Source organism: Melanotaenia boesemani, chromosome 11 (assembly GCF_017639745.1).
Source record: "Melanotaenia boesemani isolate fMelBoe1 chromosome 11, fMelBoe1.pri, whole genome shotgun sequence".
Lineage (NCBI taxonomy): Eukaryota > Metazoa > Chordata > Actinopteri > Atheriniformes > Melanotaeniidae > Melanotaenia > Melanotaenia boesemani.
In genome coordinates this window covers 16,266,984-16,289,682 of record NC_055692.1, presented here as the reverse complement: position 1 = coordinate 16,289,682, position 22,699 = coordinate 16,266,984, and the positions used below count along the sequence as shown (strand labels likewise).

Genomic DNA, 22,699 nt, shown 5'->3' with positions numbered 1-22,699 from the left:
AATCAATCAGCCACAAAGGACATACTGTATGTCACCCCACTATTTATTTTAACTTTACTAGCCATGGTAGTCTAAATTATTAATAAATTGTTATTGCTTACCTACAAAGTGACTGTGAGGTCAGTGTCCTGTGATTTAAACGCAGTGAAACAAGATCGGTTTTTTTAATCTCTGAATATCACCTGGTTCTGCCACACCTATGCACCTATCTCAATCAAGTACACTAACATGCCTAACAGTTAGTGGAATTTTAGTGGAATGTGGAAACAATAGCTTTATGTAAAGAGTTTGTGTAAAGAGTTCATGCATCATAATGCAGACATATATAAACCAATGTACACAATGTTTTTTTTTCTTAAAGTTTTTTGTCACCAGTGTTTGTATTCTTGCGAAAGCCTTTTCAAACTCCAAAAAGATGAAATGCACTAATCACTTGCTTCTTTGTTTTGTTTTTTCTTATTTATTTACTTTTATTGTATTATTATTTCCCTTTTAGAACATAAAATGTTGTTTTATGCTCCAACACTTCAGTTACCTTTGGCTTCAATAGTGGATGCAGGATATTTTTAAAAAAAATATTCTTTACTATGGGGAGACGGGGATAATTTTGTCATTTGCACTTTTAACTCAAAAATAATGTCCACAATAATTAAATCATAACTAGTAGCTCTCTAGTGGTTCTAGTTAATTAAAGAATTTGTCACCATTTGAAATTAATATTCGGGTTTGATAATAACTTAGAAACTCAAGTCTTCCCCTCAATAATCTGTTTAAAAGTCTGTACAGGGTAGTTGTTTGATGGTGCTAAATAAATGCAGACGGTTAATAATTAAAATATCTGCAAAGTACAGTTACTTTACAACTGCAAGATATTTAAGTGTGGGAAATTATATTAATTTACTGCCTTCAACTTGTGAGAGAAGTGTGAGCTCAAGAAAAAAACGAGCTGTTCACAAACAAATATGAATTAAAGCTTATGCTAGTCTGTTTCGTGTCAAGTTATAATAAAATACATCATTTAGCTAAAATAGTCAATATTTGTGATAGACCGCTTGGCTCAAGTCACGCATGCGCAGAGCGTCGTTGGAGGAAATGGTGCGAGAAGTGAGTGGAGTGGGAGTAGTTGACAAAATCTGAGCTTTGAGTCTGACTAGATCCGTTTGTTTTGCTTAAAGGGTCTTAAATTAAAGCCTACGTGGACTGGGGTTTACTTCCATGTTTTTGTAAACACCTGGTGAAATTTACACGGATATTCCAAGGGATACAAGGAATCTGTACAGTCTCACCGCTGGCACGTCAACTTGGGACAGAGGCAGGGTTAGCATGCTAGCCACCACATCAGCTAACCGCAGGTAGCGTAAAGTGGCCGCTGTTAACAAGACCTAAGATGACTTTGCATGTTTAAACTACAGAGCAGCTATTCACAAACTGTGTTGATAACATTTGTATAGAATTATTTTATGGCTAGCTGTCAAGCAAGCATGTCAACAAAGTCCAGTCCTGTGGAACTGGCTACACCATACAAACATGTCTGCGAACCAGATAGTAGCATGCTATGTTAGCTAGACCTGTTCTCAACAATATGTGCTAGCTGATGTTGTCGTAGCAGGTAGGTGTTAGTAAACCACAAGTTAGGTTATTTAAATAACCCGGTTGCTGCTCGTCCAAGTAAAATAACAGCGGTAGATCAGTGTTTGTCTTCTGTGTTCATATAAAAAGTTAAATAATGAAGTCGCTTTCAGTGGATCTTATAAATGCCAGTTTGTCAGTTGACTATCAGATCTCCAGTGCACGTCACCTTTGCCCCATTGGTGTTTATGTAGTCCCACGTTTACTTTGAATAAAATATATTCTTCCTGTGAAGTTTTTTTTTCCGGTTGCAGTAACTTTATGCACCTCCCCCCAACAAAAGGCAGACAGGCTGGCGCCGCTAGTTAGCCAGCGAGCATGATAACTTCAACTTCATTTCTACGCTTGAAAGTCAGTATACGAGTTTCCAACAAGGTTTTAATGCAAAATTTCCTGCTTCTTCTTGCCTTTTGGTTTTTTGGTGAGCAAGTCTTATAAGTATCAAGCTATTAATGTAGATATAATGGTATACTTAATGCATCATGCCTTATGCCTGTCTGTCCCTCAGACTCAAAAACATAATTTCTTGGTTTGTTTTCGCCGGACAGCTATAATATCACTGATTTATTCTTAATTAAAACAAAACTGCAGTAGGACAGTTGTTATTTCAACTCCAAAGTAAACTACTGTGATGCTTTTGTAATTAATTTTTGTACACTGAACATTACCAGACATATTAAGATTAGTATAAAACAACATTAAAGACTCAACACTTGACAGCTCAATAACACCACAAAATGCAACCAGTGAATCAGTCAGAAAATTTAACAAGTATGTTTCTGAAGCATGTTTTTGTTGTTTGTTTTTTTTAACTTGCCCAATCTCCTCTATTTTTAGATCTTGTCATCTTTCCTTTTGAGGTTGAGAACTTTGTCGTCACACAACTCCATTGTTTCTGCTTCAGTTTCCTGAGGATTATGTGAAATCGTCAAACATATTTATAAAGAAATTGCACAGAAACACAAATCAAAATGTCCATCACCAACACACCTACCAGCAATGATGCCTGTCTGAGCATCGTACACAGCTTGATGTGCCACAGGCAAGGCGGCGAGAGTGAGACATTTGCTAAGCGAGCCATAGAGAGCCTGGTGAAGAAACTAAAGGAGAAGAAAGATGAGCTGGACTCCCTCATCACAGCCATCACCACTAATGGAGCCCATCCAAGCAAGTGTGTGACCATTCAAAGGACACTTGATGGACGGCTGCAGGTAGGACATTTGAGCTGTGCAGATACATAAATATGAGAAATGTTTCTTCTCTTTACTGTAAAAAATGTGTATTATTTAGTTTTCATGAGACCATGTAAATTAGACACCTGTTTAATGTTTGGTATTTTGTTTTGACAAAATTATAAAAGCATTTGACTTCATTACTCATTAGTTATCTTTCATTCATTTAAAGATTAAATGCTATTTAGCTTTATTGCAAAATGTCTTCTTTCACAAATTAGAACAAAAGTCCCAGATTATACAGATGACATCTGGCCTGTAGAGAAACAATTATATAAATTCTGATATACATGAACTTCAAAGCAGTCATAGAGGTTTTTCCTGTGTGTATGATCTTTTTTACCAAACACTCAACACATATTCTGTACCACCTTGGAATTTCTATATGCGTGCATTAAATGATGCCAGTATAGAAAGACCAGCTCACAGATTCTTCACATCTATTTACCAAATGCACCTACTCCATTGTGCTTGGTTATAAAAAAAGTGGCGTCTCACAACCAGGTGGAATGTCACAAGCACCAGGCAGCAACAGTAGTGGCATCACCTTTGACATGTATTGTGTGGGGGGCATAATCTTAGTTTAACAGGCCAAATCCCTGAGAGGCTACATGTTGGTAGAAATCAGGAGTTTTGATAGATTTATTGTACATATTTTTTCAGCTCTTCACAAATTCCAACACTTTAGATGCAAAACACTGGAAATTGTACACCTAATACAAAGTTAATGTTCCTCAAAGGTTAAAGTTTTGAAACTCCAGGACATTTATAGACGTAACAAAAAGGTTTGACTCTCCAGGAAAACACTCAGAAGGAGGCTTAAGTTGTCATCAAAAAGTTTGATGTGCTGTCAGAACATGCTGTTCACCACAGCAGTAGAAAACAAGCTGTATTCTTCACTGTTCAGACTGTATGTTTGACCTCAGCTGTGACATTGAGTGTATCATGAACGTACTCTCAATTATTTTCCGGTTACCTTCATGTGTTATTTCAAGGTGGCTGGACGTAAAGGGTTTCCTCATGTAATCTATGCCCGACTGTGGCGATGGCCTGACCTGCACAAGAATGAACTGAAGCATGTGAAATACTGTCAGTTTGCCTTTGATCTGAAGTGTGATAGTGTGTGCGTCAATCCCTATCACTATGAGCGAGTGGTGTCTCCTGGCATAGGTGAGTAACAAGGTTTTAGTTTACATTGGTGTTCATTTGAACTTACTGAAATGAAAAATAACAGAGACCATAACATTTCAGTTCTCTTCAGAGAACTGAGACAGAAAGTTTGCTTAAAAGGAGGAAATAAATGTTGGTGCTGCTTTTTTTTTTTAAAGCAACAGCTATTGCTTAAGAGTTACTTAATTTAAAAACTGAAAGTAATTTTACTTGAACTTACAGTACTTTTATTTGATGTTATAGTGAATTCTCCTTCTTTAAGATCCTATATGGTCATTAACATGCTCCATCTCTTGATCATTTTCTTTGCAGATTTATCAGGACTGACCCTGACCAATTCTGGACCTAGCTCAGCACTGATTGTTAAAGATGAGTATGACTTTGATGGGCAGCAGAGTCTGCCTTCTATTGAGGGTGGACACTCTCTCCAGACCATCCAGCACCCCCCATCCAGTAGCCGCACAGCCCCACCTGAATCATTTCCAACTCCAAACCTGCTTCCACCTGCCGAGGCCGCTACATCCACCTCAACATCCTCCTTCACTGCTATTGCAGCAGGATCAAGCAGTAAGATACAGTTGCAGAATATTTCTGTGTGTTTGCTTGCCCGTATGTATGTATTTTAATGCTTGCAGTATTTTAAGTGATTTAGTCTTTGTTTCTTTTAAGACTTTACAAAGGCCATAAATACTAAATTTGATATATAAAGGGTGAAAAAAATTATATTGATGAGTTCATGCGCTTCATTATTTTTATCTTTGACAAATGTTAACTCCTCAGGTGCCAGCTCCAACTGGTCCAGGAATAGTTTCACCCCCACCATACCCCACCACACTAATGGTCATTTACAGCACCACCCTCCTATGCCACATCCAACACACTACTGTAAGTGCACACTGCTACTGCAGCTTTGCCTTAATCTATGTTCTGAATGGTTTTTGATTTTTTTTCTCTCTCTCTCTGCACAGCAGAGCATCACTGACAATCTGCTCTTTCTCTTAGGGCCAGTGCACAATGAGCTTGCCTTTCAGCCTCCTATATCGAATCATCCAGGTGAGAACCTACACACACACACTTTGGAAGACAACTTGTAAATAGAATTGGCAGATTTTGTCAAAGGGTATAAACCTGAAGTTTTCAACTATTAAAAAAAGTCCAATTGTATTGGATAAAGGGTCCTCTGAATACAGTTTTAATGAACAACTCTTCATAAGAGATTAAAGTATAATTCTATTTTATGATGTTCTAGAGCAGGGTGTCCAGCTCCGGTCCTCGAGGGCCACAGTCCTGCAGGTTTTAGATGCTCCACTGCTCCAACACACTTGATTTAAATTAAATGACTCTCCTTAACAGCTTGTTGTTAAGTACTGCCCAAGTATTTTGACCCATCAATCTGATTAAGGTGTGCTGCAGCAGGAAACATCCAAGACCTGCAGGAAAGCTGACCTTGAGGACCGACTTTGGACACCCCTGAGCTAGAATTTGGTGTTCACTTACATATCTCATGTAAAAACACTGATATTTCCTGCCCTCTATTTCAGCTCCTGACTACTGGTGTTCCATTGCCTATTTTGAGATGGACGTTCAAGTTGGGGAGACATTTAAAGTGCCCTCTTCTTGCCCCATTGTGACGGTAGATGGCTACGTTGATCCCTCAGGAGGAGACAGGTTCTGTTTGGGTCAGCTCAGTAACGTACATCGCACTGAGGCTATTGAGAGAGCAAGGCAAGTGACCACTGTCGCATATACATAACAAATTTAGAGTAAGTAATCATTTTAAGGATATTTTCTTGAGTTGTTTTTTTTTTTTTTTTTTTTTAGAAATCATTTCTAAAAAACTTTTAAGAGTCTGACAATAAACACGTGTTTTCCTGAAACTGCTGTTTTGCCCAACAACACGTGGATCTAAACGTCTAAAGGCTGTTTCAGACGGCTGTTTGTTAAATAACCTTTGTCCAGACTAAATAACTGTTTGAAATTATTAATAAAAAAATTAAGAAATGTAAATCCTTTCTTCCATATGTTGAGAACAGAAGTGAGAAATGGGAACATGACTCACACACTGACGATGCCCACATTTTTTGGAACTATGTAGGTGATTGAGTGAGAAGCACAGAATGTCTGTTTAAACTGGGAACTGTATGCAGTGCTATTATTCTTATTTTTCTCCTTTTTCTTTTTAAATTGTTTATTTTTCTCTCAGGCTTCATATCGGTAAAGGGGTCCAGCTGGAATGTAAAGGTGAAGGGGATGTTTGGGTACGATGCCTAAGCGACCACGCAGTGTTTGTTCAAAGTTACTACCTGGACAGAGAGGCAGGCCGAGCCCCAGGAGATGCTGTTCACAAAATCTACCCCAGTGCTTATATCAAGGTATGGCCACAGGCTTTACTCCGGGCTTTGACAATTATATTATGATCATTTAATAATTATATTTGTGTAATAAACTCATCAGATTGTATAAGGACGTCTCTTAGGACTGACATTAAAAAAAAAAAGCCAAAAGCATGTTTTTTTGGAACCTGCCGAGAAATGGCATCAGATTTTTTTTTCTTTTTCACGTTTTCTTCAAAGGACAAATGTAGATATGTATTTGAAGTCTCTTTTGTCCCTCTAGGTGTTTGACCTCCGTCAGTGCCACAGACAGATGCAGCAGCAGGCTGCTACGGCTCAAGCAGCAGCTGCAGCACAAGCAGCAGCTGTGGCTGGAAACATACCTGGACCTGGATCAGTAGGAGGGATAGCCCCAGCTATCAGTAAGATATAATAACTGCTATTGACACTGAAAATATGACCACTAGCAAAAAAGCCCAGTTTAGGTTGTTTGTCCCCAATTTAGCATCTCACTGGGCTGATAATCACACAGGTCAACGTTATCTATATGTCGTCATTATAAGTTGTGAGGCAGATGATTAAGTTGGCGCCTGCATCTGCCCAGACGTGATTTATGCCTAACATGAGGTAGATATGTCTTTGTCTAATTTACTTCAAATTGTGAAACTCATCTTTCAAGGACGTTCTATAGAAAGAAGTGTTATGCATCTATAGTGGACAGACTTCTCTGCCTGTGTTTTGGTCAGTATAATCAATCATTAAATCTGTCTTCCTGTGCCCTCAGGTCTCTCAGCAGCTGCTGGTATTGGAGTAGATGACCTGCGGAGGCTGTGTATTCTTAGGATGAGCTTTGTTAAAGGCTGGGGCCCTGACTACCCTCGCCAGAGCATCAAGGAGACCCCTTGCTGGATTGAAATCCACCTGCATAGAGCTCTGCAGCTGCTGGATGAAGTTCTTCATACTATGCCTATAGCAGACCCCCAACCTTTGGATTGAGATCTATCCAACATCAGTTTTGCACCTCAGCATACAGTGACATAAAAAGTCTTCCTCCAAGAGCTTCTTCTTTTCATTCTTTTTTTTTTTTTCCTTTCCTTTTTTTTTGTGGAGAAGATGGTGAAACTGAAGCTTTCCTGTATGTGTGTGTGGGGGGGGGGCTGCTCGTGACCCTAACATGAGCCAAGGCTATTAATTAAAAATGCCTGTATTTTTAATAAATGGCTTTGATTTTATGACTGAAATGGTTGTCACAGATTAGAAGAACTATACAGCACCATGCGCATAAAGGACCTTAAAAACCCATGAACCTGAAATGGACAGTAAACTTAAACAACACAAGAGCATCTGTGTGTGACACAGTGACTCATATCCAGTGTCAGGGTGCTAAAGCACTTCTGGTTTTTTGTTTTCAGTTTTAACATGAAACTTCTTCTCACCTGGAATTACGCGCAAGTTCAGTCACTGGTGGAGCTGAAACGAAAAGCAACACTCTGTGGTTCACTTCACAACAACGTGCCTGTTGCTGCTTCTCAGCCAGCTAACGGGAAGCACCCAACTCCATCAGGATAAATGATGTATAATGTTGGATAAAAAATCATATTTCCTCTTCTCTATTAAACAAAATGAGTAGCAAAGAGCAGAATGGGACAAGTTTTTTCCATAGTTCTTCTCTACATGTCGTACCTGAACTAAATGTGTTTTAACACATGTAGAAATGTAGTGTATACAGTGGTGATTTAATTGTGATTGTAACATTTCTTAATCAGAAGAAGCTCTGACCATGTGGTCATTCATTGTCACCATCCACCATGGTCACCTATCATCTGCACCCTCCTTATGCTGCCCTAAATGATGAGTCTATATCCCTTCTGATAGCTGTTTGCTTTCAAAGAAAAGTAGCTTGGATGCTTTTGGTTCAATAAGAATGATGTAAGAAAGCAAATACAAGCAGCTCATTGAGTACAAAGACTAGGGTTAATCAGTGTTTTGGTGAACCACTGCTCTGATGCTAGACGTTTTTCTTACAGTGCAGTGTAAACATGAGCGAGAGACAAGTACAGTAAGTGGACTTTCTTTAGTTTCTTCTGTGTAAATTTGAAGTTTTTGCATTTTAAAGGTGGTGATTGTTCTATTTTTTGCTATTTCACAAATATTTTTTATCAGCAAACTGTAACTGACGCATCGTTGGCCTCGGCATAATTGACCAAGTCACATTTTAAGGTTTAGTAGGCAATGATGGACATGAGGAGAATACAGCTGGACAGCCTAAATATGACTTAGGCAATCATGCTCTGAAGCTAACGACATTAAGTTATTGTACCTAAATATTTGATGACTTGCAGCCTACTTATATACTACTTGATCCAGGTCTCTTGTGTATAATTTACTGACAGAGAGAAGATAATTTTTAGACAATACTCAGCAATATTGGCATATTTTCATGGTTTTATTTTTGTTACATTTACTAAATGATTTGTATAGTAGTAGCACTTTATTTTTCTTGATTTAATTCAATAACCATGATGGCAAGGTTGTCCTGCGATAGGACTACAGAAGTGAATAGGTTTGTGTAAAGTCAGTGTAGGATTGGAGGTGGATGCAACAATGTTTTGAGAACATACTGTATTTAACACTGAGACACCTTTTTAAACTGTATTTACCCTTTTACTGCACGCATTCACAGACGTCTTTAGTTTTCTGTTGGTTGGTCTAAATTGCCGACTTTTTCTTTTTGATTTTCCATACTTCTGTTTAATACTTGTATATAACTTTGTTTTTGAGATGCATGTCAATGTTTGCATGAATTTGTCTGTCAGAGACCCTTCTGTACTTTTCCTCCTTTTTAAAGTGGAGTACATCACCTGCACTGCACAGGTAATTTATCTGAAGATAACAGAAACCAGAACCTGCTGTATACTGGTGTTTGTGTGTTCCTAGTTAAAGAGAAGAAGTATTAAAGGTACATCGAGGAAAGCTACAGAGTCGTTCCTTATCCAATATTCATCAACCGAGTGAAAGCAAGTAATCTAAGGTGTAGTTTCAACTAGAAAAAAAAACTTGTTCGTTCAAGAATAAATAGAAAAGCAGGACATTTTCTGGTAAAATAAGTTTATTATAAACATAAACTAGACTGCTCTGTGCAGCATTGGATTCATATTGGTTGCTCTTTTTAAAGTCAGTTGTAAATTAAACTTGTTTCATTTACTGTTTTCAAAATCATAACAAAAAAAGTTCATTTAAAGTTTCTGTCCAACAAATTAACCAGAACTAAACCGCAAGTTGATCTTCACCCATTGCTGTCACAGTGCTGATTTTACTAAACTTTGAGAGGTGGCTTGTAGTGTCAGTGTCAGTTTTTAAGATGTATTCACAGTATTATATATCCATTTGTCAAATGGCAGACAGTGGCATGTCAGTCTGAAAGGAGAAAGTGCTCTATCATGCTTTAAGGTGGACAGCTGTGTTTTTTATTATTATTTTGTTGGGATTTATTGTAGGAGCCAGAAGGCAGCTTGGTTGAGTTGATGTTGACTTCTATGAAAGATTGCAGATATAACGTTTACCTGTATTTCTTATGTGAGAGTCTACAATTAAATATCTCCAGATCTTGTTTAAATGGTGTCCTGTTAATGTTCACATAAAAGTAGTTTCCAAAGAAGAAAGTAGCTGAACTTACACATTACGGTTTCACATTGATTTCAGTGGCCGGGGGCACTGGCCCGTTGTGGGTGACTGTCTGGACTGACCTTACCCTCCTGGGTGTCAAACCGGGTGGTGAATGGCCCTTGGGCTCGTGAGGGCCTGGGTTCTGCCCCTGGCTCAGCACAAGATGACAGCCAGACCATCATTCTGTCATGATGCTGGACAGGACAGGTTTAAAAAAACAAAAAACAAAAACACGTATGGTACCCAGTGTGATATTCTGCTTCAAGGATTGAAGTGTGTTTAGAGATGGTGTTCTTCATACTTTAGTTGTAATCAGTGGTTATTTGAGTTACTTTCATGTCCAACCAGTCTGCCCTTTCCCCTCTGACCTCTTGACAAAAACAAGGGATTTTTTTTTTGTCCAGACAAAAAATGTAAACCCTCATGTGTAGTAAATCCCAGCAGATCAGCAGTTTCTTAAATATTCACACTAACCCAAATTACAAATGTACAAATTAACGTGCCACATTCAGTGTCAATGAAATCTCTTTTCCCTTTCTTAAATGCTCAATTTGAACTTTGGCTAGTTGTCATCACCATGTCTACATGCCTAAATGCACAGAGTTGCCACCATGAAATTTACTGTTTAGCTATTTGTGTAACAAGCAATTCAACAGGTATACCTTGAGCCCAAGTTAAGTATGATTTTCCGTTTCTACTATATCTAGAATACCAAATCAGTTGATTTATAATTAATTGTTTGGTTGAAGTAGGCAGTTTCTTAGAATTTTTTCTTTTTATTTTTACCCTTCAACATGTAAAATTGACCTTTAATGCAAACTTATTTTTTGCATGTTCAATGTAGCTCCATTTTTAAAAATGCCTTGAGAGCAGTCTGCGCCTGGGTGTCTTTGTCAGGGTTAAATAAATTAGAAGAGGAGATGTGGATCTACAGATCTGTCCACTACTTGTCAAGTATTCAACAAACAAACAGTTCTCAGCACATATCCTTCTGTGTGGAGGTAATAATTGACAGGGAACTTCTTTAAGTTCCAGGTGTCACGCTTCATCTGGTTTTTGAATATATTTACACTCCATCACTGAGTGTGTTTACATGCACCAAAGTGTCTTGGTTCTGATTTTAACCCAGGTTTTGATCATGTGTGCATGGTCTTTTAGGTATTCAGGTTTCTGATCTTGTGTGTAGAAGTATGTTGAACTTCTTGTTATCTCATGAACAAAGTTCGAACTTTGCGAATAGATGACCCTTAAAAACCCTGGATAAGACGTTAATAAGCCACAAGATAGTTGTTTCTATCGAAGTATTTCAGATAGCATATCCAGATTTTTCAGAGGCAGGATAAGATGTCATCCAAGTTTCTAAAAGCTGCACAATCTGTTTACATGTACAAAATCTGGATGCTGTTGTCCATGTAAACACATTGATTAGGGTACAGCAAGTTCTCAAAACTTGTTAAACATGCTCACATGTTTTAGCAAACTTCAAAAGATCTGCAAAGCAAGCAAAATTGATGAAGTGATTTATTTCAGGACTGTATCACTAAAATGTTTGACAGCTGTAAACCTCTAAAGCTGAAAGAGAAAGATTTTTCCAAGTCATCTTATCGCCTCAGTTCGTGAAGTGTCTCGAACCAAGTGATGGGTTTCAGTCTAGTGGTGGAAAAGTTCTATTTGTGGTAGTTCTTATGCGGTGGGATTGTAAGAGATGAACAAATTAAATGCTTAGTTTGCCTGAGACCCATTATTACCAAATGTGTATTTTAGTTAAACATTCGACTTTTTCTCTGCAAGATTTTTGCTTGTGTTGTTCCTTCTGTCTATTTAGACTAGAAGGGGGAAACCCTGGTTTTCAAGGGTCGCTGTTTTGGTGAACACACTTGATTCAAATTAAATGGATCCATCAAGTTCTGAACAGTGACTTATTATTTGAATCAAGTGCATTGAAACGGGTAAACATCTAAAACTTGCAGGACCGTAGCCCTCAAGGACCAGGGTTCCCCACCCCTGGTTTATATAAATGATAAATTGAGACAGATTTGCACATTAGTTTTCCAGGTGAGCTTAATTAAAGGGGAAACCACTTGGGAGGGTTTTTCCACATTATTAAGCACGTCAGTTTCCATGTAGTCAGGAGAAAAAGAAGGATCTTTCTCCAAATGAAAAGTGTAATATAGTGTAATGCTCTGCGAAAGAAATGAAAATGAAATAATGAAATGAAAATAATGAAATGAAATAATGGACTTTTAATGAAAACTTAGGCACACACACTTAAATTTGTGTTTCAGTGAGTAAATGTCTTCGTCCAGATAAAGAAAGGTCTGTTAGGCAAGTGTAACTTGTTAAGAGATCAGCGGTTTAAAAGCCACTGATGAGCAGCAAGTGGGTATTTGAAGCTGCTGGGGTCTAAAGAATCAAACACCTCTCAGGGATGGGCAGCTTTCGGTCCTTGAGGGCTACTGCCCTGCAGGTTTGAGATGCTTTCCTGTTTCAGATTAATGGGTCATTGTGCAGACCAGGATTTTGAAGATTCATTTAAATTAAATCAGGTGTGTTGCAGCAGGAAAACACCTAAAACCTGCAGGACCGTGATACAAATTGTCCAGATGTAGGTCTCTGCTCCAGAGGTTTGTCATTATACATAAGGCTGTATTTGGGCCACACTTAACCAGTGCCAACAGAGGAAAACATTTGCAGAGTGTTCAGAAATGCATCAAGACTAATTTTCAAGCAGCTTTATCCACTTAAAGGTATAAAGGGAGAAAAACTCTTGAACCTGTGGAGCATCCTTAAAAAGGAAGATATGAAGCGGAGCAGCAGTATACCTCCAAACAGCAACTTCAGGAGGAAATTCAAGTATCCTCAAACGAGATCCAGGCAGAAACTAACCATGGACTCACAAGTTAAATAGCTGAGAGTTCCAGGGTTGATAAGAACTTCTATGTTGACAGAACTTGATATGTAAAAATGTGTTTGTTTTTTTTTTGTTGTTTTTTTTTTTAGGAAATTTTGTAATGCAGTGTATACAGACTTTCAGCTCCCATGCAATCTGATGCTGGAAAAAAGTAAAATACCTAAAAAAAATAAAAATTTTAAAGTGATTACAACACAATTTTAAAACACCATTTTGCAAAATGCATAAATGACAGTAGTCTGAAATGGCTTTAAATGAAACCGTCTTTATTAAGTAACTTTAATATCAGAAAAATAAAACTCTTAAAATTCTCTTTACAGCAAATATATAATATCAGTGCTTTGGCCGCAATAACTTAAAAGGCCGTTATAAAATATAGTCTGCTTTAAACTCCTGACTTAATTTGAAGAATTTATATGCCTTAAGACTCCTCCTACACATATACATAACAAAAGTGTAGTAAAATTAGCAAATACTTTTAACTGTTGGTACAGCTTAATCTAAGATACATTTTAATAGTATACCGTTCTTAATTTGGTGGTGTACAGACACAACAGGCAGCTTGAGTCCTTGGCCTTTTTACAGTTGCAGTGATGTTTTACAATGGCGGTAATTCATGAAGACATGCTTGTGATGCACATTCTACTTTCAACTAGGTTTAACGGCAACTATCAATACTATTATCAATACTGTAAACTAATTACTAGACTACAAGCAGATAGCACTGACACTCTCCTGCAACATTTCTGGACCTCCAGCTCTTCGTTCACTTAATCACTCAGAAAAAAGGTTTAAAAAAAATTTAAAAATCTTATTGTAAACATTTTAATATAGATATATGTATATATGAAATGTAACAAAATAAAAAATAAGTTCTGTATATTCATCAGTCATTAACAGTAATATTATAGAATACATACACAAAAATGTCAATAGATTCATGTCAATAAACTGAGGGCCGATCATATATTGCATTCCCTCGGAGAGAAAGAGCAAAAAAGTAGACCGACCCTTCGCAGAGCTGAAAGAAGGAAAATAATGGGACGGATAGACCCAAGGAGACAGCAGATGGGTTTTTTGCACTTTTGGGACTTGTTTGGTTCCATTTCCTCCCGAAGATTCAATCACCCATGAGAAAGGAAAAAAAAAAAAAAAAAAATGATAAACTTAAGCAACGTAATGGATCCCAAAATACTGTTACTACAGCTGGAATGGTAGGACTGCAGTCTAATGTCCACACAAGAAAAGCAACAGTATTGACCTTATGTAGTGTCGGCATAGTCCAAGTTGAAATAATTCCAGCCGCTTCCCACTTCAAAATGTTCGAGTTCATTCAGTCCTGTAAAAGTCTAGAAACACTGGTGCTTAAAGCTAAGACTTGAGATGATTTTCACCACTTTGTACCTTTTCTGTACTTTTCAGGAAGATGAACAGACGGATGCACACGCAGATGACAAAAAAAATAAAATAAAATGATATGTGCTTGTCCTTACTACTCAATAGTGTGATAAGATATAGGGAAGGCTGTGCTTAGTAGTGCACATAACAGCCAATGAGCTGATAAAACAAAGAAGCCAAGAGTGTACCATTGAAATATGTCATGCATCAAAGCAGGTTATGAAGGTTAACACTGGCTGAAATGGTGAGTAAAAAGGAGAGTGGGATCCATCTGTCTACAGATTTAAACCAGCGTTTGTTTAAACTAGGAAAATAAAACTCAAGGAATTTCGCTGATTGACTATTTAACATACCAAGATGATTTTGCATAGGCCTAGCAGATGAGATGTGGGATCAGAGTAAAGCGATGGTTGACCTTTATCTCCTTTGTACATCCCAGTGTAATTAACTGGACAGCCACAGGGTGGATCAGCCCAAGTAAATCAACATTCAAGCAAGAGAAAAGGACACATTTGAGATGGCTTTAAAAGATATTTGAACAGTAGCCCATCTGTATTTATACAGGATTTGTTCCAGATTACAGCTGTAAGCATCAACTGTTTTTGCTCCCAGGTGAAGTCCAGCTTAGCGTGATGAGCCATACCTTAACCATCTACAAAAGTGAAAGCAATAAAAGGGCGGAGGAATGTTACAAAAGAATAAAATGTGCATAGCTTTCAAGCTGAAAACAAGCACATGGTTTTCCATACGAGGATGTAAACAAAAAGGAAACATTTAAGTATAAGAAAGGGGGGAAAAAAGTGTTTGGTGCTGAACATATAAAGAGATAGGGGCAAAAGAAAATATCCTCATGAAATAACTTTGTTCCACCAAGAAGCGTTTTAGAGACTGAATACATATACATTTCAACTTCGATCTGTCAGCTTGTTCTTTTGAGTCCGAGATCTGGATTTGTAGATAGTGTTGAGTTAATTATAGGCTTTCCAAAAAGGCCACAAGTTTGTTTGAGGACAGAGCAACACTGTCTGCTGAACCAGTGGTTTCTTTTGTTTACTCAGAATTAGGCACAAGTTAACCGTAAACAGTTATAAGTATATAAATGGAAAGCAACGTGGCGATACTGGAGTGGTGCAACATCCTAGTGCTTTACAAAAAGGAGTTACACACGTGTTGGTTCAATTCTGGGAAAAAGAGAAACCTGAGGCAACGAGAGGTTGCCATTGGGAGTGTGGAAACGTTTGACAGATGCAGGTTTTGACCCACTTGATTTAAAAACCCTCGTTTGGGGTGTTTACATGCATCAGGAAGCTGTTACCATTAGCAATGTACAAAAAAAAATAAAAATTCTGATTTATGATCTGGAAAATGTTAACATATCCCGCAAGTTCCCATCAAAATAGCCTGACATTGATGTAAATGATTAAGTTGAATGTGACGAGATTATGTTGGATGTGTTTTTTTCTGTTGCATTCAAATTTTGTTGTAGCCAAGATCATTTATACAAAATCAACTGTGAGACTTCCTAAAGATAAACATGCTTGCTTCTTGTTTTTTTTCCAGGTTCTTGCATAAAAAATTTTTTTTAAGATGTTGACAAAAATAACAAAAAATAAAAATTTAGAATAAAAAATATACATATAAAGCGTCAACCCAAAAAGTCAACAATGTGTTTCTAATATATCTCAATGCAAATTAAAATAAAATTATATGTAGGAAGAAACTGATTACTACAAATTTCAAGGAAAACATAAAAAAAAAAAAAATCATAATGAGCAAAAATAATATGTATTCCAACCCTCCCAATGCTACATAGAGGGCATCCAACCCTCCCGTTGATCAATCAATCGAGGAAGAAGACTTCACAATAGCAGGCACATGAAAGGGCTTAACACCCAAACCCATGCCCTAAATACACATCGTTGCTTACTTCACCTACTTTTCTGCACCTTTGTCAGCCTAACACCAGCCTGGTCAAAGCTGGGGTGAGGACATACCTAGACACTGATGTGGGGTCAGTTTTGTAAATCCCCTACACGTTATGAGCAAGAAGTGTTGGGGAGGCTGATCCCTCATCAGCCATCAAGGTAAATGAATTAAAAATCACACATTGCGGAGCTGAATGGCCTGTGTCGCTGGGGACAGGCACACAGGGCACACAGCCTCTGGACCCTGGCAAATCTGGGTGGCACAATCTAGACAGAAAAGGTTATGGCCGCAAGGAACCAAGGCAGCGATCACCTGGTTATCCATACACTGGATACATATCTCCTGTCCCCTCCCAGCTGATCCAAGCCCTGGTCGATAGGAGAAAGAGGATTCAGGAGGAGAGGAAGAGGAGGTGGTGCTTTCACTTGAGGAGGAGAAGGCCGAGCTGTAAGAGGGGAACCTGTGGGCATCGAGGTTTCCAGTTGACCCAAAAGGCCTTCGGTGAACACGCTGCGCCTGAGGGTGCTCCAAGGCTTCGGTCCCAGAGAAGGTTGGAGAGAGGTGGGGCGTGCCAGGCTGGCTGGTCTGATGAAATAAACAGACAGGATCAATATACCCAACCATAAACAACCCTGTTTAGCAGGGCTGGGTATCACCTCTAATTTCCTGAACCGATTCCATTCAAAACAGCCTGATTTGTTTAGTTTTTGATCAAATCTGATTCATTATTAATTTATTTCCAGATATTTATGTAACACCAATTTTTCTTGAATATTAAATATATTCTCAGATAGCTATTTTTTTTTTATAAAACATCAAAATCTGATGTCAAGAGCAATCAGAGTAGTGGAATAATCTGATATGGCGTGTCTACATACAGTCAAGAGTTCATGTGCATGGTGACGTCACTTCCTATTATTTTCAAAACGTGTTCATTCAACGTAGCCAAGGCCACAGTCTAAGCAGTAGCTGCTAATGTGAGAGGTTAAAAAGTTGCTAAATAGTTGACAGATGAATGTTATCCAACGGTGAATAAAAAAAATAAATAAAAATTTGGCACTATATTGGTGAGAGAAGCTGATTTTGGACAGAAGTGACAAAGGTAACCTTTCAGCTGTGTGTATATGTTAAGATTTTGGCGAGCATTGCTAAGTCGTGTGAGAGTAGGGTCAGTGGAAAATTAAACGTATTTAAAAAATAAATAAAAAATTTGATGTCCGACTTTTATTAATAAATACTGTATTAAATACATTTGAATAGATTCAAATCAATTCAAATTGATTAGAGGTTTTTTTAACCGAGCTATACTGTTGGTTATAAGGGGTTTGAAATCCAACACGGTGATTCATTCACTCATACCTGAGACTGAAGGGCATCAAAGGCCTGTAGAGACTGTTGGTCCACAAAGGGGCTCCAGATGTGTGGCTGTGCAGCAGAGTGAGAGGTATGGGCAGTAGAAATGGTTAACGGATCAAATCCTGAGGAAGAGCCTCCACCTCCAAGGCTGATGAGCTCCTCGGACCCCACACCGAGAAGACTCTCTCCAAACCAGAAACTTGTGCTACCACTACTACTATTGTTGTTGTTGTTAGCATTGGCATTAAAAGGAAAAGTTGGACTGAAATCCGCCATCCGGTTGCCATTCCCACCACTGTAGAAAGAATCAGCTGAGCTGGAGCCACTGCCAAGGGAACTGGAGCTGTCGTTGCGGTAGGTGGAAGACATTCTCACACCACTGCTGATATTGCTGTTGACTCGTTGAGTACCGTTGATGCTCACTGGCAGCAAGTTTCCACCACCTGGTGATGACGCACCTGCGTGGAGCCATCCGGCCTCCCCCAAACCAGCAGGTGTTGTAGAAGCCTCAAAGCTGACATCTGTCCCATTGAATTGAAAATCACTGTTGTCCACACCCGGAGCCTCAATACCTCCATAGGTTCCAGTGCGGAGGGCGATATGTGCCTCTATCTCCTCCCTCGCTCGGTCCACATTCTCCGGCATTCCTGTGACCTCGAACACTGGCTCTTTGTCACGACTTGGCGTCACGATGTAGGTGTGGGTCTGCTGCTGAATCCGCTTAATGGTTGCTCCTAAAAGGTATTGGACAAGTTAAAAAGTGGTTCAACAACACTTCTGACAGGATTATTAACTAGAGAATAATAGGAAAGAAACACCTGCTGAAAAGATCTGATTTACTTTTAAAAAAAAAAAAAAAAAAAAAAAAAAAAAAAAAGAATGAATAAATGAATAAAAAAAAACAACAAATCAATGCATTTGGACACGTTAGAGAAGAAAAAAATAGATTTGAAAAAAAAGGAGAGACAAGTAAAACAGAGACTACACAGACACATTAGACACTGGCCACAATTACGCTGGGTTCTGCCTAATAATATAATCTGTCAGAAGAAACACAGCTGTGCAATAATTACACCCCCGAACTGCAGGCTGTTCTGGTGACTCACCTTGATAAAGTGAACAACACTAAAGTCTACTCTAATGTAGACATCCTCTGAAATCTCAACATTATATCAATGACAGAAATAAAGCACAGAAAAGAATCTGGCATGCATTCACAAAACTAAAATGGCCACAATGAAATAGCAATCTTTCTTGTTTTTTTTACTTATTTCACCCTCTGCAAGGTGCTCGCAGACAGCTAAAAGATGCAACAGCTCATTTTACAAATCAAACCTTTTTTTTTTGCTTTGACACTAATGTGGTAAAGTCACCATGGTAAGGGGTTGAAGACGGAGAACATGTTTAAAAACAAAACAAACAAAAAAACAGCACTTTAAGGTATCCATTAGACAACCAGCAATTTTCTTTACATTCTCAGGAAGACACAAAAGGGTGTTCGGTTTATGGGTTCAGGAATAGAACTTTATTTTCACCCTATTTATTTAAAATGCGTTCCATAAATGCAATAGTCTTTTTTACTGTACATAATGAGCCTGATGCCTAGTAGAAAAAGTACATATAGTTTGCTTGGTGCTAAATGCCCCTTCATCCCCATATTTTCATTTCGATGTAAATGGTTACTGGATCACATAACATTTATATGAATGAAAATGAATCAAATACTCACCTTTGGGACCCACAACCAACCCGACAACACGATACGGAACGCGCACCTGTGGAAATGCAAAACATATAGAGTGTCAACAACTGTCCTTAATGCTAATCACAGAAAAAGCATGTCAGTAATTATCAACATGAATCATAATTGCATGCTTGCTGACCTGAATGGTTGTCTGCCCAGGTAGAGAAGGGGTTCCTAAACTGGTTACAGTGGAAAGAGGCCCAGTTTTGTTACGGGAGGCTCTGATTAGGGAGAAGTGTTCAGCTGCTGAAATGATCTCCCTCTTAGCCATGGCCACATCTTCTTTGCGGCCCGTCACAACAAAGACAGGCTGCTCGCCCCTGACTGGTGTCTTTATGTAGGTGTTGGTCTTGGCTCGAAGAGCCTTGATCTTACAGCCTGCCAAGGGGGGTTTGCGGGGAAAGGAAAGACAGGGAAAAGTAGGAATATTAATGATTTAGTCTTATAGCGTGCCACATCTTATTAATTCATTCTATATGCTCATTTTGTTATGGGGAAACCTGGTCTGCATGTTGCTCACAGGCATCTCTGTGTTTTGAGAATAAAGCTGCATTACGACCACATTGTCCAAGTGCATATTACATTAATTGTAAACCATTATCCTTTCAAAGCTCAAAATTACCAGAGCCCACATTTGGCTAAATTTGGGGTTTGATGGACAAATAAATTTGGTTTATTAGCCAACTGGTGGGTAAATAATTTGACATTCAAACATTGTGTCTTTATCCATACTGCTTCAGTATTGGGACCCTTATATCTAACCTGAAGTGTGTAAAGCAATCCCCATATTTAGGCTAATTAGCATTTCTAGGATTAGGAGTGATTGGGAGCATGAGTGGGTGGTTGTCTCTCTTTGATGACCCTGTGAGGGATTGGTGACCTGTCCAGGGTGTACCCTGCCTCTTGCTTGACAGCAGGTAGGAAAGGCTCTAGATTTATTTTAACTGAAAAATCCCATTTCTTCAAAAGCCAAAAATTTGTTTGAATGGTAACAATTTAGTACTTTGAGTCAAATCATGCATGATGAGGTTTTGTTGCCAGTATAAAACTAGTTTTGGTTGGCAATATTCCTCAGTTTATCTACCTTTGGTAAATGACTCAAAAAGTTGAGCTTGCAAACTTGTGTGCATCCCCAACTGGAAACAAACTAAATGTACCTTTACATTACACTCATTCTGCTGGGAAATGCTGAAAGTCAAACTTCCGCCCACCAACTTGTTCTTCCAAAAACAGCTCCAGGGCAGTCACATCACTCACGCACTTTGTGTTTCTTGAATGCAAACAAAATAAATCCAGTCTTTGTTACCATTCTGAGTCTTCCAATATAGCTCCACTCCTTTGCAAAATCCATGCAGTCATTTTGACATTATCTAATTTTTCAAACGGATCAATTTAAGTAAATCTAGATTTTCTGGGATTTCTATATTCTAAAAATACTGCCATAGGAACAGGAGAAACATTGAATACTACCATGTCTCCTCCCTTCAAACATCCGTCAGTCCCATTTCCTGTCATTAATTCCATTTAAACGTTGCTCAGCTTATGAATTAAATATTCCTTTCAGCCATGGTTGAGAGTCCAACATCATTACCAGAGCCTTTTCCTGTTGTCAACACCACCGTGCGTGCACCCTCCCCCAACTGGTCTAAAACACTTCATAATATCATTCTCCCTTTCCCATCAATAATCTGTTTAAAGTTTACGTAAAAACTCAGATAAACACGATGGACGAATGCGAGAAGTGAAGAGATATAAAAATCATGAAACGTAAACCCTATACAATGCGCACGGGACAAACTATAGCTGATGTGGCAAAGCAATGGTGACCAACAGTGTTCTTTATGTTCTGCTCCGAGACAAAGCCAAGCCCGGTTTAACGAAAAGCCATAATTGGTGATCTGCTCATTGTCCGTGAAGCACAGAGATAATATAACAAGTATATATATATTAAAAGTCAAAGAAAAAAAAACTGGCTATCAGATGTTTCGGTATATTTAGGATGCAAACTTTTTTAAGGCTGTTAAGTGAGGGTGGTGTTGACCCAGTTAGGAGTGCTAAGCTAACAGCTCCCAAGCTAACGTCAAACCTTGTAGCTGAATAAGCTAAATGATGGATGGGTTGTGGGAAAACAGAAAATGTCAATTATTTTATCAACTGTGTTACTTTATTTTTGTTTATTCCCCGTGTTTGGCCTAATTTTTCCCCATACTTTCATTGGCAACTTAACGTTAGCTCACAAATCAACCAAAACACTTACCCTGCCTTCCCACAATCTCTGCGACGTGCTCGGAACTCGGCACGGCCACGCACTCGGTTGTATTGACGCTCTTTCGCCGGGTCAAAAGCGAAGGCTCGGCCTCGAACCCCGTCTCTCCGTACACGCCGGGTGGCAGCATCGCCATGCTGCTAGCCGGAGGTAAGGCGCTGCCACCAGCCACATTATCATCCCGGTCGTCTCCGTTGTAGAGCAATACCGTCTCGAGGTGAGGCGGCTCCATTCCGGACGGCATCAAGGAGCCATTCGGCCCTGGTGGGAGGTGCTGGTGGCGGCGGGCCTGAGCTAGCAGCGAGCCACCGGAGCAGCCCGGAGGATCGGACACTATACCTTCGGGGTCGTCGTCATCCGGCGTTGTCGTTTTGTTGACTTCATCTCCCGAGGGCGGTCGATGTAGTGACAGGGGCTTCAAGTCGAGGACCGGACCAACGTGGCTAAAATGAGAAACCGGGGCGAGCTGGTGGTGGTGAAAGGAAATACTTTCATCCGCTTGTTCGCTTGTCTGGCTTTCGGTGCCGTGGTGTTCCCCAAGGCCCATACCGGTGAAAGCGTGCAGTAGCGGCGGTGGTACCTCGGACTCTCCCTCATCGGCCTCCAGCAAAGACGTACTACTAGGCATCATGCAAAATGTATATAATATTGCCTTTAAATCAAAATTAATATGGATAATAAATTAAATTAGTTTTGGGTAGCAAAAAATAAAATAAAATGAAAAAAGCGACCAGCGCCAGTTAGATGAATCGTGTGGCTTTTGTTATGCCTTTTGAGCTCCCCATGCAGCCCTCCCTTACGTTGTTTCTGATTCACGCGAGACTTCGATTTTGGGTCATAAGACAGGAAGAAGCACTTAGCATGCATCATGCAGGGGTTGTGTGTTATATCACATTATAATTTATGCATTTATAGGGGCATGACGTATGAACATATTACTAACCGAAATGAGTTTAGAATTTAAGATAAATAGGTGATTGAGAAATGCAAAGATTTCAACAGATGTACAAATGCTACAAGTTCTACATGAATGACCAAAATAAAAAATAGAATGACTATAATGAGAGG

General features: G+C 38.9%; 2 protein-coding genes across 3 annotated transcripts; one reads left to right on the top strand and one right to left on the bottom strand.

Moving 5' to 3' along the window:
* Positions 1-1,083: 1,083 nt before the first annotated feature.
* Positions 1,084-9,980, top strand: LOC121648910 (mothers against decapentaplegic homolog 4-like). Of its 2 annotated transcripts, none has more exons than XM_041999374.1 (10): positions 1,084-1,352; positions 2,467-2,840; positions 3,857-4,031; positions 4,344-4,598; positions 4,812-4,916; positions 5,034-5,084; positions 5,573-5,756; positions 6,235-6,403; positions 6,648-6,786; positions 7,149-9,980. In XM_041999374.1, the coding sequence occupies exons 2-10, from the start codon at positions 2,601-2,603 to the stop codon at positions 7,358-7,360; spliced, it is 1,530 nt and encodes a 509-aa protein (XP_041855308.1). In that variant the 5' UTR covers positions 1,084-1,352; positions 2,467-2,600; the 3' UTR covers positions 7,361-9,980. The 2 variants fall into 2 exon arrangements, with proteins under 2 accessions (XP_041855308.1, XP_041855309.1); XM_041999375.1 differs by lacking the exon at positions 1,084-1,352 and adding an exon at positions 1,913-2,050.
* Positions 9,981-15,806: 5,826 nt separating this feature from the next.
* On the bottom strand, positions 15,807-22,464 carry LOC121649290 (RNA-binding protein MEX3B-like). Its single transcript, XM_041999996.1, has 5 exons — positions 21,623-22,464; positions 19,505-19,743; positions 19,351-19,396; positions 17,625-18,355; positions 15,807-16,850 (listed from the first exon to the last, which is right to left on the bottom strand). The coding sequence occupies exons 1-5, from the start codon at positions 22,260-22,262 to the stop codon at positions 16,440-16,442; spliced, it is 2,067 nt and encodes a 688-aa protein (XP_041855930.1). The 5' UTR covers positions 22,263-22,464; the 3' UTR covers positions 15,807-16,439.
* Positions 22,465-22,699: the final 235 nt, after the last annotated feature.

Excerpts from the sequence above, each read along its gene's own strand:
- LOC121648910 (XM_041999374.1), top strand. The coding sequence starts at position 2,601 with ATGTCCATCACCAACACACCTACCAGCAATGATGCCTGTCTGAGCATC. Across the intron at positions 4,917-5,033 it reads GCCACATCCAACACACTACT|GGCCAGTGCACAATGAGCTT; the intron begins GTAAGTGCACAC and ends TCTTTCTCTTAG. Across the intron at positions 5,757-6,234 it reads GAGGCTATTGAGAGAGCAAG|GCTTCATATCGGTAAAGGGG; the intron begins GCAAGTGACCAC and ends TTTTTCTCTCAG.
- LOC121649290 (XM_041999996.1), bottom strand. The coding sequence starts at position 22,262 with ATGATGCCTAGTAGTACGTCTTTGCTGGAGGCCGATGAGGGAGAGTCC. Across the intron at positions 19,744-21,622 it reads AGAGATTGTGGGAAGGCAGG|GCTGTAAGATCAAGGCTCTT; the intron begins GTAAGTGTTTTG and ends CCCCCTTGGCAG. Across the intron at positions 16,851-17,624 it reads TTGATGCCCTTCAGTCTCAG|ACCAGCCAGCCTGGCACGCC; the intron begins GTATGAGTGAAT and ends TTATTTCATCAG.